Source organism: Peromyscus maniculatus, chromosome 5 (genome assembly GCF_049852395.1).
Source record: "Peromyscus maniculatus bairdii isolate BWxNUB_F1_BW_parent chromosome 5, HU_Pman_BW_mat_3.1, whole genome shotgun sequence".
NCBI lineage: Eukaryota > Metazoa > Chordata > Mammalia > Rodentia > Cricetidae > Peromyscus > Peromyscus maniculatus.
Genome location: NC_134856.1, coordinates 77823563 through 77844384, shown reverse-complemented (window position 1 = coordinate 77844384; position 20822 = coordinate 77823563). Strand labels below are relative to the sequence as shown.

Below are 20822 nucleotides of genomic sequence, written 5' to 3'. Positions count from 1 at the left end.
CTCCGTTCCAGTCTCTTGAGCCAGCTGTGCCCTGAGACATACCACAGGGCCAGCCTCAGCAACTCATGCGATCCAGCCGCCCATATGACTTTCTGGGTCCCATCATCTGATTGCTATGTCAAATGCTGTGACTATGTTAACCAGTCCTCTGAGCTCATCCAGCTTCACACAGTGAACAGTCAAGGGGCAGAGAGGATGTGCTCCCTTGTCTGTGATTTCAGCTCTGTCTGGACCAACGCGGTAGTGCTGAGGTAATGACTAACACACAGGGAAGCAGGGCGGACAGTCTTTGCAGTTGCTCCTCCAGTGTCTCCTGTTTTAGCACTTGGTTTTTCTCATCTCTCATTTCTTCTCTTTCCTTTGTTCTTCCGGGTTAGAGGGTTTGGGAGGGACTGAACCCCGCCATGCTTTCTGAGCAAATGCTATAGTTGAGCATGCTCCAAACTCTATTCTCTATATCAGTTTTCCTTCCTGTCTAGGTTACCTGTTGCTTTGTTGAGTTTTTACCTGCATTGTATCTTTCTGAACAATTTTATTAAGTTGTATATTTATTATCCCCCTCCCCAGGTTATGTTAATGGCTCTTGGCTGTCACTTCCCTTCATACCGCCTTCCAAGCTGGTGTAGTGTTAACACAATAATTTCAATCATTACAGAACTATGTTTCATTTTGTATACTGTTACAAAGATCTCCATGATATTTGCAGGCGGCACTGCCTGAATTACATGTTATTTAAGATATAACTAGCTTATTCATGCAGCAAATTAAAATTATGTTCATAGAGGATCAGAGCCAGAAAACATTTCAAAGATCATCAAATCTAATCTATTAATTACACAGATGAGAAAATTGTACCCCACGAAGCTCAACTGACTTACTCCAAATCTAATATTCAGTGTAGTTTAGGGCCAAACATATGAGACAGATGAAACTACAGTGTGGAAAATTGTGCACACACTGTAATTTCCGGAGAAATCCACTTTGGTCTTTGGCTGTTAACCACCTGAATAAGGCCCAGTGAAAATGTCCATTACACAACAAAACACACTACACTTGAAATCCCTGGGCTGTCACTCTCCATGTGCTTGGCTAGATAGTGAGCTCTCTGCCCCATTGAGTTTCACCAGAGAGGAACATACACAGGTCCCTTGCACTCTGAATTTCTAAAGTCATGCTTCCAGGACACAGAAGTTGAACTATTTTTGCCTGGATCAAAAACTCCCTGGAAGAGAAGAGAAAAGCTGGCTAGGGACTCTGAGTGGGAGAACTTCTCCTTCATTTATTATGGGAGTGAGGGCTACAGAAAATGGCACCCCAAAGATGACTGGACACAGACTACCAGAAAGATAAGTCCAGGCCCAGAAAAATCCCCCAAGCTGTGGAATGCTTGGCAAGCAGAGGCACCGTGTGCCTGCTGCGGATATGCGCTGGATGCTACTTGTCTCTATCAAATACTTTTCTAAGTATGCTATAAAAATTAAGGCCCAGCAGGCAGAAGTGGTACACATCTTTAATCCCAGCACTCGGGAAGTAGAGCCAGGTGGATCTTCATGAGTTTGAGGCCATCCTGATCTAGATGCAGGACAGGCACCAAAACTACACAGAAAAAAACCCTGTCTTGGAAAACAACAACAACAACAACAACAACAAAAATTAAGGCCCGGAAACCCTTAAAAAACACACAGCTCATGTAGCGGCATTATCCTATTTTTAATAAGGTGGGCATTGTCTTTATACTTTATTCCAGGTAAGTATTTGTGTGTTTTAGATATTAAATCCCTTTTGCAATAGAGAAAATGTTACCTGATGATGCATTCTTTGTTTCATACTGCATCGAAAAGCCTTCGTGGGCAAGAGCAGAGTCAGACACAAACATGAGCTTTATTGAGTGGAGACTAGTAAGAGAAGGTGGGATGGATTTTCCACAATATCTGTTCCAAAGAAAGAAAGAAGAGATAAACAGATTTTTAAAGGTTTAGTAAATTTGAACTAATATTCCAAAATTTAGGACATGTGAAGATGAGAATGGGTTGTTATCTATTTCCGATCACCCTTGAAACCAAATATATTTCAGTAACAGCATAAACACACTTGTTCACGATTCCCTAACTGAAATAGTTGTGTGTTAAGCTCAGTGCCTTGACACAAATGGGAAGTTAAACAGGGGCAGCATTAGGTCGCTGTTAGCACACTGAGGAAGTCATTCATGGGACTGTAATAAAGAGAATCAATGCACTCTAGACCAATCCAGCACAAGCCCTAGCCAGCCCTGTCACTCAGGGGCATCATGACTTTGGACACATAGCTCAATTGTGCTACCCCACTTTTTCTGTCCACTTCACACACTTCTCGACATCTTCCTCAGTTAATATACTGCACATAAGCATCAAAAACAGTGGCTGGTTAGTGGCCTGTGGTGTAAGCTGTCTACTGTCTTTAAACAGCTAGCTTATGGAGAGGTATAAGTGTCATTAGTAAACCATGTGATTGTTCCTTCAGAACAGAGAAAGTTTGCTCAGAAAGTCTTTTCGAGTAATACCCAAAACACAACTACAGTAATGATGTTATACCATATTTTATCTTGAGAAACACATGTAAGAAGAAAAGCCTAGAAAAATAGAAATCTCAAGCCAATGCATGCTTGGAACCAAAGAGAAAAAATAATACTGAACAAAAATAAGCTAAAATGTTGAGTGTGAGAAATATGAGAATTAAAGAAGTTTGATATCGACTAGCATTTTGTTATCAACAGAGAATTACCATCTTAATAAGACTGAAGGCAATTAAATTAATAAATATATGTGCACACGTGGCCATGTATCCTAAACTGGAACATGATCCTTAAAGTTTATTCTCCTTAGGAAAAACTGCATTTTTCGTCATGGTTAAAAGTACCCAGATACTACTTTAAAAAAAAGAAGAAAAAAAATTAAAAGATGAAAGACTGAGGTAAGAAGCTAAAGAAGGTGAGAGGCAGTAAACACAGAAGGAATACATTTAGAGACTAACTTAAAAAGGAAAATGTTTACAAAGTTAATAGATAAAAAGAAGATGTAATAAGACATTTAAAAAGAAGTAATCAGAGGAGGTTGGAGAGATGGCTCCGCAGTTATGTGTACTGACTGCTCTTCTGGAGGATATGGGTTCAATTCCTAGCATCTACACAGAGGTTAGTAACTAACTGTAACTCCAGTTCCAGGGGATCCAATTCTGGCCTCTGTGGGCACCATCCATGTGATACAGAGACATACATACAGCCAATGAACTGATACACAATAAATAAATAAATAGATAGGTATTAAAAAAGCAACCAGAACTCTGCTTTCAACACAAACATAAAAATAGAGGCTGGTTTTAACTTTGCACTAAAACATCTGAAACTCTAGGGGAAATGTATAAGTGGTTCTCAACACACCAAATATCAAATAAGAAAGGGAACCCTCAAAAATGGGAAATAAATGAATTAAACGGGAAACTGGACAGGACCAACTTCGGTTCAAGTAATTTAATAATATTACAGGACAAAATCCAAAAATTTTTTTACAAGAATTTATAATGACTGGTGCCTCAAACATAGAATTAAAAATTCTTAACAGCCTATAAAATATCAAGTACAAAAAGAAACTGGAAAGTGTAACTCATAATGAGAGAGAATAATCAATTAAAACATAGAAAGTAACTACATAATCACTGAATGAGTTAAGACACTAAAATAAATAACTGTATCACATAGATTTCAAAGTATGGGAAAATCAATACAGAGATGTACAGACTCTAGATAGTCGTGTGGTACTAAATGCTGGGAAACCCAAATATGCATATGCAGAAAAATTAAATAAAAATAAAATCAACTCAAAGTGTGTTAAAGAGTTAAATGTGAGAAGTGACTAGATGAGAGACACAGGAAAAAACACCTCATGATATGGGTTTAGACAAAGATTTCTATAGATATGACCTCAAAAGCACAGGCAAGCTGAGACAGACAGATGGGATTCCAGCAATCTACAATTCCTCTGCAAAGCTAAGAACCTAGCACAATGCAGATTCATCCCATGGAATGGCAAACTATACATTGGAGAAACAGTTAATACCCAAGATATATGAATAATACAAACCACTTAGTAATAACAACAGGAAACAAATAATCTGATCAAAACAATGGGCAAAAGCCCTGAATAGGCATTATCCCAAACAGGACATAGAAATAAGTCATGAATCTATGCAAAGCGGAGTATTACTTATTCATTAACAAGGGAATGAAAAATCAAGACCACAATGATGTATTATCACTGTCTTAGTTACTGTTCAATTGCTGTGAAGAGACATTATGACCAGGGCAACTCTTACAAAAGAAAGCATTTAATTGGGGTCTTGCTCACAGCTGCAGAGTTATTCCATTCTCATCATGGCAGGAATAGTCATCATGGCACTAGAATAGTAGCTTAGAGCTTTACACCCTGATCCACAGACAGAAGGCACAGAGAAACACTGGGGCTGGAGTGGCACCTCTCCTCCAACAAGGCCACACCCACTTCAACAAGGCCACACCCACTTCAACAAGGCTACACCTCCTAGTCCTTCCCAGACAGCTCCACTAAATGAGGACCAAGCATCGAAACATAGGGGCCTATGGAGTCATTCTCATTCAGACTCCGCCACAGTCTCATCCCGTTATGATTGCTGTTATAAAAAAGAGATTTTTTTTTGTTATTGTTGGGAATGAAGAGAAAAAAAAAAAACCTTATGCATTGTTAGTGAGTATGTGAATGAGCCATTGTGGAAAATTATACAGAAGTTCTTCAGAAATTAAAAATGTAACTATCTTATGGTCAAGTGATCTTACTACTAAGGCTATATCTGAAGGGAATTAAATCAGCATGCTGAAGAAATAACTGCACTCTTGGGTTCATTACTGCATAATGCACAATAGCAAAGATACAGAAACAACCTGTGCCCATCAACAGATGAATGAATAAAGGAAATGCGGTATTATATATATATGTGTGTGTGTGTGTGTATGTGTGTGTGTGTGTGTGTGTGTGTGTGTATCATAGAATACTACTATGTAAGAAATGCAATCTTGCCATTCAGAACAAAGTAGGTAAATTTGGAGGACATTATATTAAGTTAAATAAACCAGGCATAGAAATAGTAGTACCCCATGATATCACTGATATATGGATTCTTAAAAAGTAGATAAAGTAATGGGGCTTACCAGAGCCCAGAAGTAATTGGGGGATAGAAGTAAGGGAGGAAAGATGTTGATAAAATCAGGTAGAAAGGAGAGGACATTTCAAGATATCTATTACATAGCAAGGTGACTATAGTTGATGACTTATCATATCTTCAAAAATATGTACCAGGTGGACATTTTGTGTTATTACCAGTAGAATGATGAATATTCTAAATAATGTATTTGTCAGTAAGTTAGATCTTGTGATTCCATGCACTTTATTTCAAAATATAATCATATGAAAGGTCAAAATATGTTGCCAATTTATAAAATAAACCTGATATATATGTATATGTATATGTATATATGTATATGTATATGTATATATATATATATAATGATGTAAGTTCAGTACTAGCTCACAAAAAAAAGCTATGTGCTGTGCTTGAAAGTTCAGCACAAACAATAAAACATTCTTACCTCCCAAGAGATATCTGATCAACAACGTCATAAATTTCCAGGTAGTCGTTTGTGCAGTTGTAATGAAAATCCAGGTAAAATGAATTGAACACCAAATGAATCAGTTGGCCTTGCTGGGCTACTATATGCCAGGTGCAATTTACACCACTTGGGTAGATATTTGGATAACCAGGACTTTCAATGATTCCTTTTGATGCTGTGAGAACTTCTCCACATTCTGTTAAAATAATAACAACAATAATAATCACAACAGTTAATGAATAAGATACGTGGGTCCCAAATAAAATGTGCCTATCATAATCGACTAAAAGCACAGAAGAAAACTATTGCTTCTTATCTGCCATTGATGATAACTGAGTCTTTATTTTTATTAATAGATATATGATAACAACTGATAAGTATTTGTTGAAAGTATAGTCTTTGTTTTTAAGTGTGCTTTATAATTTTTCACAGAATAATTGATTTTTACATAATTCACTTATTGTCATGAATTCGTGTTTTCAAAGGTGGGGATTGAACCCAGAGCCTTACACACATAAACAAACATCCCTAGTTTAACTGTCCATGTATTCTGATAGCATAAAAGAGCGAGAGAAAGACATGTTCTTACCTAAATCATCAGTACTGAACTTAGCCGTGAAGCCACGATTTTCCATAGAAGAACTTGTCACAAATGTGACATAAAGAACATTATACACGGAGGGTACAGAGGATGGTATGTTCGTGCCACAAAACTTCTCATTTCTAGGAGATCCCAAGACAGAGCTGGGACCAATCTAAGGTAAAATAGATGTATCCAAGTTAATTTTTATTAAATATACATTTTGGAAAAATGTTGCCCTTGGTGGTGAAGCTGTTGGCAATCAATAACTCTGTGTGTGTGGCGGGGGGGGGGGGGGTTGGGGGAGGTGCAGAATCAGTCTCTTGGGGACTGTGAGTAAAACAAGTTTAATTTCTTGCTTTCCATTCAGGGTGCATTTTATTCTTACATCATCGCTCTAGTGAGAGTTCTCAGAGCAATGCTGAGCAGAAGTGATGAGATGGCATGCCTGTCTGTCAACCAACCACCGAGGCAAAGCATTTAGCATTTCTGTCACTGTACATGATGGTATCTATGTGGTTTTGGTACCTTATATCAAATTAAGAAAATTCTTTCCACAGTTTTTTAAAACTATTTTTATTGTAAGAAGCAGACAGATTCTGTCAAGGGCTTTTTGTGCATTCTATTGAATGAATATGTTGTCTTTTACTTTTTCAATGCTATCATATTTTGTACTATAATGCCCACTGACTTTTAGGACATAATAATAATCTACACATAATTGTGAAAATCCCCCTCCATCATGGTATATAATCATATACATACTGGATTCTATTAAGTAGTCTTCTGCTAGAAAACTTCATATCTGTACTTATAAGATATTGGTCTGGACAAGCAATGGTTTGTTTGCTTGTTTTTTCATATAAACAGCATATAGTGCCTTTGGGGTAATTCAATGGTATTTACTCTTACCTCAATGTAATCAGTATCACAGGGGGCAGTACTTCCAATCTGAAAGTCAATGAAGTCGAGAACGACAATTTGTCTTAGGGGTTGGGAGATAGTCCACCTACAGGTTCTTTGTCCAGGATAGGCATTAGGGTGAAAAGGTGAGCGAATGATTCCTTCTCCTGTTAATTCACCCCCACAAGCTATAAACAGAAAAATGATAACCATATTTGCTCAGAAATAAAAAAAAAATTCTTGACCTCAATTCCATTACAAATCTAACTCTGCCCAAAGAAACAGCAGAATGTGACACTTCTTTGGGAATATTTTCTGTGCCATTCAAGAACATATAATAACTAAAATAAATCAAAATGTTTGAACAATAATTTGACATTAAAAAACAAATAGGAAAGGACCATTGGGGCCTAGAGAAACAGCTGAGCAGTTAAAAGCACTGGCTGCTCTTCCAGAGGATCTGGGTTTGATTTCCAGCACCCATGTGTCAGCTTACAACACCTTCAACTCCAGTCCCAGGGAATCTGACACCTCACCTGGCCTCTGAGGGCATCAAACACACATATTGACATTCATATCGACAAAAGGCCCATTCACATAAAATAAAATAATTTAAAAAGATTGGCATGAAAACATGGCTCAGTCAATAAAGCGTATGCTTGAGTTCTGATCTCCAGCACTGTGAAGCTGAGTACAATTGTATGTAGTGGGGGCTGGGGAGAGAAATAGATGTCTCCCTAGAGCTCACTGGCCAGCCAATCCAGCTGAATTACAGAGTTCTACGTTCAGTGAGGGGCCCTGTCTGAATAAGGTGGAAAAGAATTGAGGAAAAGATCAATACCCTGGCCTCTACCAGCACACCACACACACACACACACACGCACGCACGCACGCACATCCATACCACATGCACACACAAGAAAGCAGAAGTTTCCTTACCAACTTGATAGTCAGCTCTGAAACTAGCCCTCTGGACTGAAGCGTCTATTCTCAGTCTGATCCAGACTCTGTTAGAAATCGATCTAATAGGTAGCAGGGTTTCATTGCCACAGATCTTTCGAAGTAAATTGTTATGGTCTCCAACCTAAGCAGAAAAGTAAAGAACGATTTGTAACGCTAATCAGGACAGTCACCTCAGTAGTCGGGGTAGTATTTGGAGACTAGTCAATGGCACATTCAAAATAAATAAAAGTTTAATGAGTTAGTGTCTCTATTATGTTTAGAAGGAGTAAGAAGGTCAATTTTAACACAAACTGGTAGTACTAAATGTTGATAAAGTCTTTAGTCAATACAGTCCATAACTACATAATTCTTAAAACATGCTAATAATTTCCACAGTATCAAAGAGGAAATAAATCTATAATTGAAGATAGTTTCCCCAACAAAGGCCAAGAATATTTCATATCAAAAGATGAAATTCAACTAAACCCACAATTCAAGGTATAAACTGTGTTTATTACCAAAAACATAAAAAAAAGGCAGGAGGAAGAGAGAGGGAAGAGACACACCCAGGATGAGAAAGACACAGAGAGAGAGAGAGAGAGAGAGAGAGAGAGAGAGAGAGAGAGAGAGAGAGAGAGAGAGAGAGAAGAGAGAATGCCTACAGAATCAATGCTAAACACGGAATAAAACCACTAAAAGAAAAAGTACTAAGAGTAAAACCTGATAATTAAAATGCAAAGGGAAGCAGAATCATAAATACACCCAAGAACAGCTTTTCAAAGGAGGGTTGTGAATGGGGACACCAAAGGCAAATTTTAGACAAATCTAATAAGAAAATAAGAACTATGTCTAATTATACAAAACAAAAATTATAAACATTACAAACACTGAGTCTAAGAAACATTCAATCAGTTAAATACAATTCTGCATACAAGTCTTTGCTAAAGTACTTGAATGTTCAAGATAGATTATTTTCATAAAATTATATAAATTACTAAAAGGATCTGCAGAAGAGGAAAATGGGAATCGCTGTACCGTGGACAGGTGGAGCATCATTACACAGTTTAAACACCCTGCTTTCCTCGAGGAGGAAGCACTGTGAGAGGATGATATGTATTTGCTATGTCCTTTTGCACCTCTAAGGGACAGATAATTTTCACACATAACTTGTTCAAAGGCCCCCAGGTACAGCACAGCTCTCTATTAACAAATTCCAACATAAACAGTAAAAAATAAAAACTGTGGATCAATTTCACTTACTAATATAGATGCAGAATCCTAAACAAAGTTCTAGGAAAATAAATTTACAGAACATTGGCTCAGTGGGTAAAGGCACTTGATGCCAAGCCTGATGACCCAAGTTCGATTCCCCAGGACTAACATGGTGGAAGGAGAGAGCCGGTTCCTCTAAGCTGCACTCTGATTTCAGCATGCATGCTGTAGGGCAGCTCCCACACCCAAACACAATACACAAACAGATAAATACATGCAATAAAAATTAAAGCAAATCAGTGCAGCGGCCCAGTTCCTATCCCCATCTGCCACCAACCTCCTGCCTTAATAACAGTAGCAAGTTACTCCATCTAAGCCTAGCTAATGAGATGGGAAGGAGTCTATGAGATGGCTGTGAAATTTCCCAAGTTTTCTGGTATTAAAATATTGACTTAAGGCCAGGCAGTGGTGGCGCACGCCTTTAATCCCCATACTCGGGAGGCAGAGTCAGGCGGATCTCCGTGAGTTCGAGGCCAGCCTGGTCTCCAAAGCGAGTTCCAGGAAAGGCGCAAAGCTACACAGAGAAACCCTGTCTCGAAAAAGCAAAAAAAAAAAAAAAATTGACTTTAAAAAAAAAAACTCTTGCTGTTTCTGTTTCTGACCTTTGTAAAGGTAAAACACTGGAGATTCTCTCCATAGTTGAGATATACATGAGACTCTAGTTCCATGACATTATGCTGGAGGACGGAGCACCCCAATATCAATCTACTCTCAATTAGCATTATCGAGGTCTCGGCAAGCAGCAGGCCCTGCACTGACGGGAGTGCTGTGGGCAGTCAGTGCTCACAGGCACTGGCACAGGCACAGGTACTCTCTGGGGCCATGGCAAGTGTGACATTCCCGCAGAAGCAGGTCTCAGCACTGACACTTAACCAGGGCTTCGCAGTGGACACCATAATCAGGCATTTGGGAAATTGTGAGGGCATTTTTGTTTGTTTGTTTGTATCTATTGTTCTGATGCTGGTGGGGCCTGATCAGCATAGAGTAGTCAAGATTCACACCACTAGAGAGTCTGAAATGTGAGAGTCACACGCAAGGATTCTCTAATATCCTGTGTGATTTTCACTCAGGTGAGTTTGGCTGTTAAACACAAAATTGAGTCCAGTTTTACGTATCTAACATAAAGTACTTTCGGAAATCTTTGATATTCGCAATATCCCCCTGGATGACCAGTAGAATACAAGTGACAAAGTACTTTTTTCTTCCTTCGGGAAAGCCGGCAAAAGGCTCTCATTTTTCAGAGAAACAGTCACCAGCCCATACAGCCACATTGGCCTGCATTTATTCTGGAGAATTCCTGGCAGTTTGGGAGACAAACAGCTCACTCTGTTTTATCCTAAAGCGAAGCTTGTCCAGGCATCTCACATATTGGAATAAATGCAGTTTTTATTTTGCTGCCTTAATTTTAATCATAACTTAATGTTTTAATATAATGTGTGGCAATCTATAAAGATGGATTTCATTTCAGGTTAGTAAAATGAGGGCAGAAAAAGATCTTCAAGCAGAAAAGCTTTCTGCATGCAGGGAATTAAGGAGTGCTCAGGAGACCTGTCTTTTAAGCTGAGGTTGACAAGAATTGTTTAGGTTAAGGGCAGTGGCTAGTAAAGGAAAGATTTGGTGGGATATTGTGACATTGTTCCTCTCCTCCAAAACTGATAGAAGCACAAAGTTCTGGAAGGATGCTTGTCAACACACATCATGTGTATTATACCCCGAATGCTATCATGAGAAGATCTCACATGCAGACTAATTTGCATGTGGATCCACATCCAACGATATTCTGTGAAGGTAAGAACTAAAACTATTTTAAAAGCTCGGCCATGTGAGGTAGTCGCATGCAGCTCCACAGAACCAGGCTTTCACCAGTTCCCTGCTCTTGATGTCTGCAACACAAATTTCTTATACTTAAGTTATGCTACTTGACCAAACAGCAGGTCTCGGAGGGGAGAGAAACTGTCTTTTCAAGTATCTAACAAAGACAAAACAAACAAACAAAACGAAACCATCTATAAGTAGGTATTTATAGTATTTGACAAATTCCCGTTGGTCAGTTAATGTGAAAGTGCAGAATCTAACAATCGGCCTTTAACAGAGGTACACCTACTGTGAAGACTAGAACACATGAAACAATGGTAACATAGTGCCCTGCCCTCTAATTCCCAGCTCCTGTTTGCTTCTTCTATGACCATTGTCTCTCTTTTCTATTAGCCCATTAGAAGATGACAAAAAGGAAGAAAAACAGCATCAGAGCAAGCTGAAGTGGGCTAGTCCCCCAGGTCCTGATTAGTGAAACTCAAGGACATTAACAAGGGGAATGCAGCTGCCATCCAGATGTTATAAGAGGAGCTTACAGCCCTCAAGGGCCCTCAACCTGGAAGGTGCAATTGATTTTGGCTGGGTTTCTCACCTTGTAGAAGGAAACCTTATTAATTCTGAAAGCAAGAACTCTTCCTGGATCCCAGGCAGAGCAATACTTTAACCACCACATTTTAAAGAGAGATATTGGAATAAAATTTATTAAATGCTCTAACTGACCCCAAATTCATTTGTACTTAATATCCTAGCACTTGTAAGTTCATATTCTCATCCAAAAAAAAAAAATCCTCTTTTCTTTGTGCTTAGATGCTAGAATAAATGATTTCCTAATCACATAATCGCTTCTTTTGTGTGAGAGGACTGAATATCTGTTCTCTGCTGTGAGACTTGCCATGTCTCCCGATGGAGTACTAACACTTAATCCTTTCTGTTGGCTGACTGTGAGCTTCACCACAGGAATTGCTCAGCCTTGAGGAATTCGAGCAGATATGATGAGCCTATTTCTTCATAGAGGCTTTGGCTGTCATTGGGTGACTCAATCATTGCTTACTTTTTCCTCTACAGAGACCAGGAGCCTGGGTCCTACAAAGTCAAAGTCCTAGAAGACAGCAGTAGAGGCTCACGCAGAACAGAGCCCATACCAACATTTTGAGAGGGACAGACAGTAAACATAGTCATGAACCATGGGGTATGTTCTGTTTGTTATCATGTTCTATTTGCCGGGGAATGCTATTAATTGCTTATTATAACACAGCCTAAAGAAAGATAACTAATATTGAAACCTGGCTTGTAGTACCAAAGTGTCTCTTCTTCTTTTTTTTTTTTTAAATTGATTTATTTTTATTTTATGTGCATTGGTGTTTTGCCTGTGTGTATGTCTGTGTGAGGGTCCCCTGGAACTGAGTCATAGACAGATATGAGCTACCATGTGGGTGCTGGGAATTGAACCCAGGTCCTCTGGAAGAGCAGTCAGTGCTCTTAACCACTAAGCCATCTCTCCAGCCCCGTGCCTCTTCTTTTAAGAAGTCATGGATATCATGCAATTTTCACTTGCAGAGGGAGGATAGTACATCCATTAATTTAGTGATCACATTTACAAAAGAACCACAGGGCCAGAGCAAAACACCAGTGTTCTGTAACTGGGCTCAGGTTTCTCAAGGGTTTATTTTGTTTCACTGTATATGAGTGTGTGTTTGTGTTTGTATAAGTGCACATGTATGTGAGGGTGCACATATGTATGTGTGTACATGCACAAGTGGAGGTCAAAGGATACCTTAATGTGTCATCCTCAAAAACATCATCTACCTCCTTTGAGATGGAGTTTTACTCCATTTTCATTGGTCTGGAACTCAGATATTAGGTTAGACTGGCTGACCTCAGGGAGCCTCCTGTCCCGAACACCCCAGCACTGGGACTACAAATGTGTGCCCTCACACATGGGTTAGGGATCAAACTCAGGCTCTCATCTTGCAAGGTAAGTTCTTCACCAACTGATTATTGCTGCCTGCCTCTCAAGGACTTGTTCATTCATTTTGTAAATACTCAATGTTAGAACCCCAAAGGCCCAAGATAATGAAGCATTGCAAATGGCATTTATAGGTTGAATTAGCTCCTAAAGAAAAATTGCCCATTAAACCCTGCATTCTTATAAAGGAACTATTTCCTATACAGAGAGCTAAGATTAACTGGGCTGCAAAACATAATTCATATGAAATTGTGTGAGCTGTAGAGCTGAGTAAGCAGTAGACGTTGACATCTGGAAGAGATCAGGTCTCAAAGCCATGCTTAATGCGTGTGTGCATTTCTCTGTGTGCTAACTATTCTGATTTGTTTTTACACTACAAATTCTAAAATCCATTTAAGTATGAAAGCTTAATTCAACACAAACCAAATATGCTAAAACTAGGAGATTTGACCCATCCAAGGGCTGAAAACGGAACCTGACCATATGGTAACAATAAACATACTCTCTGTGAATTGAATTGCAGGCTGATCGACTCCTTGGTGGCTGAGGGACTTGATCTTAAAAACTATGTTCATCTAATATAGGTGAATGGGAAAGGACTGTGGCTTTCCCCCAAATGAGAGAATGAATGATATGCAAGGGATAGAAGATGAGAGACACCAGGCATGGCCTAATTATATTAGTATTATTCATTATTATTGGCTATTGCTTTTTATTCTTCATTAGCTTGTTTGACCACTTTGTGGCCAGTATTTTGGCATTTTAAGAACATTGGAGGTCTCACAAAATAGTATTGATTCCAATACCTCTATCAATAAAATTACCAGATTTTAAAACTTACTTTCTAAAATAAAAAAAAATGCAATCTATTTTTCCTAGAGCATCTTCTCTCCTGATTCTAAAGCCCAGCTCACAAGCTTCCCTCTGTCCTTCCCATCATTCTCATCGTTGTGTTGTAGTGACCACTCGGTGGTAGACACGGTGCTAAGCGCCTGTTAATAGTGTTCCAGTGTTGCCAACTCCCCACCTGTAGACCCCAATATGTACTGTCCTCAGGGAAGCTGTCTCAGACCAGTCATAGCAGAGATAAAGTCAAGAGCTCAATACTTTTCTTTCGTTTCACTGCTTTATAATATTTTTTTTTACATTTTTGTCATAAATATAGAATTTATTTCCATGTCTGTGGGGAGTGGAGGAAGCCCTGAGCAAGTACAGTCCTGAGTGAATGTGGGCTGTTGACATGGATGTGACAATGTCAAGGACCTTAACCTCAGACCCACAGGAAAGTGACAAAGCCTTCACCCGGGATGAGGCTCGGAGGGATGGCAAAGCCTTGCTATGGTCTGTGTGCAGATGTTGATGGTGTGTGCAGAGAGTGTCCACCACAGCTTTCTCCCGTGGATATCTATGTCCTGAAGACTGCTCTGCTATAGAGACTGCTCCTACCAAGGCCAGCTAAACCTGCCTCCTTGTTCGCTGGTATACAATAGTTCTGCTTCCTTGTGTGTTCGTATGCAATAGGCCACCTTCTTGTTCAGCTGTATGCAATAGCCCTGCTTTTCTGCCCAACTGTACATAATTAGTAAGCTAAGCTTCTGGGATGCTCCATTTTCTCTGTCAGAGAGCACAGCACACCTGATCCCAGCTCGTCTGCAGGTCTGTGTGTTTGCTTTCTTCCATTCCCCTCACCCCCAGTCAGATCTGGCCCCTGAGGCTGGGCAAGGAGGCAGCATACTCCTAAGAAGGAAGGTCTTCCCCAGAAATCCTTCTGTTTCTTTAGAAGGCAGGCCTGCTCACTCCATCAACCTCTCCTGTAATGATCCTTTTCCAGTTTCCATGAGTGGAGTGTGGGGTATATGGTTTGGGATATAAGTGGGGTATAAGATTACTCAATCTACAACTGGAATTTTCTGGAACAAAAACCTAAACTTTCATTGCAACCTCCCATGTCCTTCATTCAGATAATCCTGATGGCTTAAGCCACACATGAAATTAATGAGAGGCACTGCTTTGTGTTCTGGAAAGATCTATCGTACTGTTCTATGCAATTGAAAAGCTCTCGTAGGCAAGAACAAATGAACTAAAAGTTAATCTCTCTTTGAATTCACCCTTTGTAACCATGTCACCCTGACCATGGGCAAATGTGTTTTTAGAAGCAGAAACTTTAGTTGAGATGTGTGTGTCTGTGCGTGTTCATGCATGTGTGTGTGCATGTATGCATATCTGTGTGTGTATGCTTATGTGTGTGTGCATGCATAGGTATGTGTACAATGTGTGGTTTTTGTTTAAGATACCAATGATCTTTTATAATTTCCATCAAAACCTTATGGGTTGTGCACATATCAGAATGTAAATAATTATATGGCTGGCTATAGAAGAGTCTTATTGGCTGATTCTGTGCTGATAAGCTCTTCAAGGCGAGAGCGAAAATTTAGTCTAGGAGACCTTATGTTTTTATAATGTTTTGTAATAACCTTTAAAGCTTTCTTTCTCATTCCTTTCCTTAACTTTATTCTCCCAGAGGTTAAATAAATAGATAAGGCATCTTACTGAGGCAGAAACTGATGTACTCAAAGAATTGCCCAAAGTTACACTCACATCTAACAACAGAACTGAAGTCATAAGTTAGATCATTTAACCCAGTCCCATTCTAACTACAAAATACTCAGCCACTCTGCTTTACAAATTAAGTTGCTGGGTGTCAGTCAGTTTTGTGATTTTTTTTCCCCCACAACAATTTAAAGGAGTTCACTAGATGGGTAGAAATTCATGGAGAGTGTTCATCGAAGACACAGAGAGTCTGTCATTCCAGATGCACTGACAGGTCCTACAGTTAGTAGAAGAACCTTTATTGGGACTCTGCAGAGTCCCTCCATATCACAGTGATACTTTTGCTCATCTTTGACAACTACCATGCCTGGCTTCACAGTCTCCTGTGACTTGAGAATAAGGTGTGGAATTCACAGAGCCATACTCTCTAGGGAAGACTAGGCTTCTCTTGTGGTTAAAGGCACACTGTTACAAGTCTGTTCTTGCAAGAGACCAGTGCAACTCCTAAATTCAAAGCACTACTTACTAAACACCAATTGTGGGCAGGAAAGTTAACTTCTCTGAGCCTAGGATTCCGGAAATTAAAATGGGAGAATGTGAGGATTTAGTGAGTCAGTAAAACTGTGTCAAGACTGGCCGGGCGATATGAGCAAATATCTGACTTTCTCTATGCTATGATGCCTGACAGATAAAATTGCTCCAGAAATTCTAATCCTATCAATAAATCTAGTTACATTTGCTCGTGGGCATGTGCCTTGGTGGTTAGAGCTCCATTGAACAGCTCATAATTGAGCACTATTATGAGTTTCTAATTTCAACTCTTCTTTTTCATGCTTCCCTGGCTCCCATAGCAAGTTCTTGTTGTTCACCTTCCTTAGGTCTGTGGTAGACAGATCCTTTTAGATCCCTTGAGCATTTGTTTTTGAACTCTCCCTTCACCTGGTAGCTTCCCACTCCCCACGCTGCTGGTTCAGAGGAGAGGTATGAAATGCCATTTCTGACAAGCTCTCTGAGATCTAGATGCACCTGGCCTGACAGCCATTGAAAGACCATCACTCTACAGAATATGAAGATTGTAATGAGTGTTCCCCGGGGTCACTGAGTAGAAAGGTTACCTCGATGTAAGTGTGAGTACAGCCCATTTGGCTCTCCAGCTCCACGTGGGTAAAGTTGATATCTATTTTCTCTCCTTTGGGCTGTGTGATGAGATAGACACACTGTCTGTTGCGATTGAAAGGTCCAGACAAGGGAGGAAAGAGGAGCTCACCCTCGGTGTCCGTGTAGTTCCCACCACAGGGCAGATCCGCTGAGGAGAACAAAGGAGGAGGAAATGGTCATGGGGATGGCAATCCTCTGGCTTGATACACTAGGTTCAATTGTCAAAACTTTAGCTCGCTCCTGCTCCACTCTGCTCTGTCCACTGTGTGTAAGTCCATGCCACTCATAAGATTTTGAATTTCACATAGATATATACATATGATATAGATATACAGATAGATATATAGATAGATGATGGATGGATAGATATGTAGGTAGATAGATAGATAGATAGATAGATAGATAGATAGATAGATAGATGATAGATAGATAGATAGATAGATAGATAGATAGATAGATAGATAGATAGATAGATAAAGACAGCTATAGGAACTACTGAGACAGATTACATTCAGCCTGAAGCCAAAGCAAAGGGAGAAGGGGACTGATGAGAATGTTGTTATTTTTCCTGATACAGGAATTTACAAGGTGTTTCCCCCATGAACTCTCACTGAGAACACAATAATAGGTGTCAAAAGCGAAATCCTCTAACTCACTCAAATGAAAACCATAGAGTATTTCATGTTTTGTGTTTCCATGTCTGAATGTAGCTGAAGGTACCACAGCTAAGTGGTGAAAGCGAACTCTAGGAACTGGAACACTACCTTCTCGGAAGTTGGTTTCTGTGCACTGGATGTGATCCAAGAATGAAGCTAGATATTTCTCAAACAGACTGCACTGTGCTCATGAACAATCTTTTGTGCAACAAAACAGAAAATACCACTAGGGAACTGAGGTTCTGAATTAGTTTGTTTTGGGTGCCTGTGGTCTCCATCATAATATGGATCCCATAATTGAAGGGTTAAGAGGTATGATAGTATTTAACACGGCGGAGATAAAGAATGAATCTGAAGTGGTATGAGAAATATCCATGAAGGCATGACACTAATCTAAGAAAGCCTTCATTTTAGGCACCCCCATAACAAGCAGCTGCGAGCACAGCACCCCACTCTCAGTATGCAGTCAGTCCTCGGTGGGTCGGTTACTTACAAGGTGTGGTTAGATAGGTGATGTGGAAACCCTTGTCAGTGATGTCACCATCAGAATGGAAATGAATCCTGGCAGCGGGGCCCGTAGTCTGGAGCGGTGGGGTAGACAGAGAAGTGCAGAATTTCCCAAGAACGGAATCTTGTTGGAAAGGACCATCTCGAATCTAAAACAAAAGAACAAGTCATTAAGTTGAAAGAAGTCAGGTTCTCACTAACCAAGTTACTTAGGACATAAGCTTCAGAAAAATCTGTCATTTAAGTATGGCAGCAAGGCAGAGCAATCTGAAGCAGTGGATTAATACAATCTATCATTTAGGACGTTTCCATGTCATATACATAACTAACACACAGTCAGTGTTGGGTAAAGAATGTGTGCTCACAGTCTTGCCAAATGCCTCATCTACTGCTGGGATTTCAACTCTGGGGCGGAATACATACTTTGGATTTTTCTTATGCTGATGTAAAGTTCAGTGTTTTCTCTGATGGTTCGGTTCCCCTTCCCTAAAGTGAAGAAATCCTAGTAATTTAGAAGGAAATGAGTATTTCAAATGAAGTAGGAGAATGGATGGTAGTAACGAGAACTGATCGGGGTGAGTACAGGGGTGTGCGGAGAGATGCAGATGGGAGAGCATAAGCATGAAGATGCCTTTAAAAGCACAGCTGTGGTGGTCATTCAGCCCTGAATACAGTAGCACCCTGTATGCTGACAGTGTAAACAAACTGTTTCTTTTTCTATGTTCTCGTGTGTGTGAATTCTGTGTGCAGGTGCCTGTGAGTGTGTGTGCATTATAGGTATAGGTGTGTGTGTGTGTGTGTGTGTGTGTTTATCTATAAGCATGCATATGTATTTGTGGCCAGGTCATTTTATGAAGGTCAAAAGACAACATTCATGAATCAGTTTTCCCCTTCCATTGTCAGATCTGGTCATCAAAGTCAGGTCCTCAGGCTTACTGGACAGGTGCTTTTACCAGCTGAATCATTTCACCCACCCAATCTATAATGAGGTTACATGCATAAAGTAACCTCCACTCAATGGTTTCCTCCTCCTCCTCCTCCTCCTCCTCCTCCTCCTCCTCCTCCTCCTCCTCCTCCTCCTCCTCCTTCTCCTCCTCCTCCTCCTCCTCCACTTCCTCTTCATCCTCCCTCTTTCTTTTCTTCTCCTCCATCTTCGCCCCCCCCACTCTCTTCTTTATAGCAGAACTGAAGATTGAACCCAGGATCTTGTGTAATCTTCAGGGTTAAAAATCCTTGTTGGCTTTTTATGCATTGAATAAATCACATTGACCACTCAATAATTCTGACATAATTGCAAAAATCTATACTATATAGAACACCAAGGAGTGAATGAATTGAAGAATATTCTCATATGGTCAATTTCACTTACTCAAATTAATTTTTCCATTGGCAGCAAATTTATAGGGCAATGTTACTTTATTTTTCACTTGTAACTAGTTCCTTGAAACACTGATGAGAAATGAGAGGGAGTTCAATATTGTCCAGATGATTGATACTTTCTATAATATGGTGTTCAGGAATTAATATGTAAGAATAAAAAGGCTTTAATCTTAATTTGATGGGATTTATTGAATATTAATTTCACAATAACTCACTTTTTACTGTCAACTTTTTAAAGGATATTTTGCTAAGACTTTCCAAGGAGAAGCTGATCTTTGAGTCATTCCCAAAGGTTTCAAATCCATTATTACCACTGCTAATGACTAATGACTTCAACTTTGGAGACCTGCTTGGCAGCTGCATCGTTCATCCTTTATGAATAATTCCACAGCACTCCATCCTTCTCTAATGGACTGAGAAAGACTCATTGTCTCTTTAGCAGTGCTGGGGGGTACTGAGATTTACGGTAACAAAGGGACAGGAAGCGCCCATGATCTCAGTCTCCTTAGTGACCTTTCCAGTCTACAAGTGGAGAGCAACGTTTTTGATGTATCTAATTGTGTATGGAATTTGAATGTAACAGTCCCTTTCCTCCTCTATATTGCAATTTTTTGCTAATGGGATAGAGCAGACTGACTCGTCTCCTCTCAAGGGTGATTTTCAACATTTCCCAGTGAGATTTAACACTGACAACCCTTTCCACAGAATCATTATGGCTCACTAAAATCAAGTGGTGGGACACTCTGAGGGCTTGCCTTGGACAACTAAAAATTAGAATCTATATTGGAGGAGACAGTCATTGCTTAGGATTTATTCTCATTCCAGGAGCCTGAATCTCCAGTAAGGGATGGGGGAAGGCAAGGCAAGTTCTTCCACACTCAAGACAAACCTAGAAATGGAGTAACAAAGTATAGTGATGGAAATTAAAGATTTAGCATTGGTTGCCTAAGTATTCATAACAAACCTGGGCCATCCATGGGCATCACTAACCTGTGTCCTGAGTGCTAGTCATACCATACCAAAGCCTGTCTAAATGTAGTTTTGGTTTGGATTTTTTTTACCTCCAAATAATCTTTACTGCAGTCACTGTGGCTCTCCAGACTCAAGGTCCCAAAGGTCAATGTTATCAAGTAGCCAGGACGAGTTAGAATGTGCCAGACACAATCTCTTCCTGGCGGGTAGTTTCCAGGGTACCCCGGAGATGTAATAGAACCATAATCATTGGTCAGTATGCCGCCACACTCTGAAATAAGAAGGAAAATAAGTTCATATGTGGGCTAAATTCACATAGACTCTGCTGTCAGAAGGCAAGATCTTTTCCATAACTATGAAGAGTTTAGGTTAGGAGTCCCTCATAAATTACGTAGTCCTTGGAGCTGCCCAGCTTCAGGGCTATAAATCTACTACAAACTGATAAGT

At 39.8% G+C, this 20822-nt stretch overlaps 1 protein-coding gene across 1 annotated transcript in view; it reads right to left on the bottom strand.

Moving 5' to 3' along the window:
* The window catches only part of Cubn (cubilin), a 226113-nt gene that overhangs the window by 171304 nt on the left and 33987 nt on the right, over positions 1 to 20822 (bottom strand). Inside the window, exons 15-22 of the mRNA XM_006985936.4 lie at positions 20465 to 20646; positions 18010 to 18172; positions 16818 to 17008; positions 8097 to 8241; positions 7167 to 7345; positions 6264 to 6429; positions 5654 to 5870; positions 1804 to 1931 (exon numbers count right to left, since the gene is read on the bottom strand). Coding sequence (XP_006985998.2) covers positions 1804 to 1931; positions 5654 to 5870; positions 6264 to 6429; positions 7167 to 7345; positions 8097 to 8241; positions 16818 to 17008; positions 18010 to 18172; positions 20465 to 20646 — 1371 coding nt within the window. The remainder of the gene's footprint in view (positions 1 to 1803; positions 1932 to 5653; positions 5871 to 6263; positions 6430 to 7166; positions 7346 to 8096; positions 8242 to 16817; positions 17009 to 18009; positions 18173 to 20464; positions 20647 to 20822) is intronic.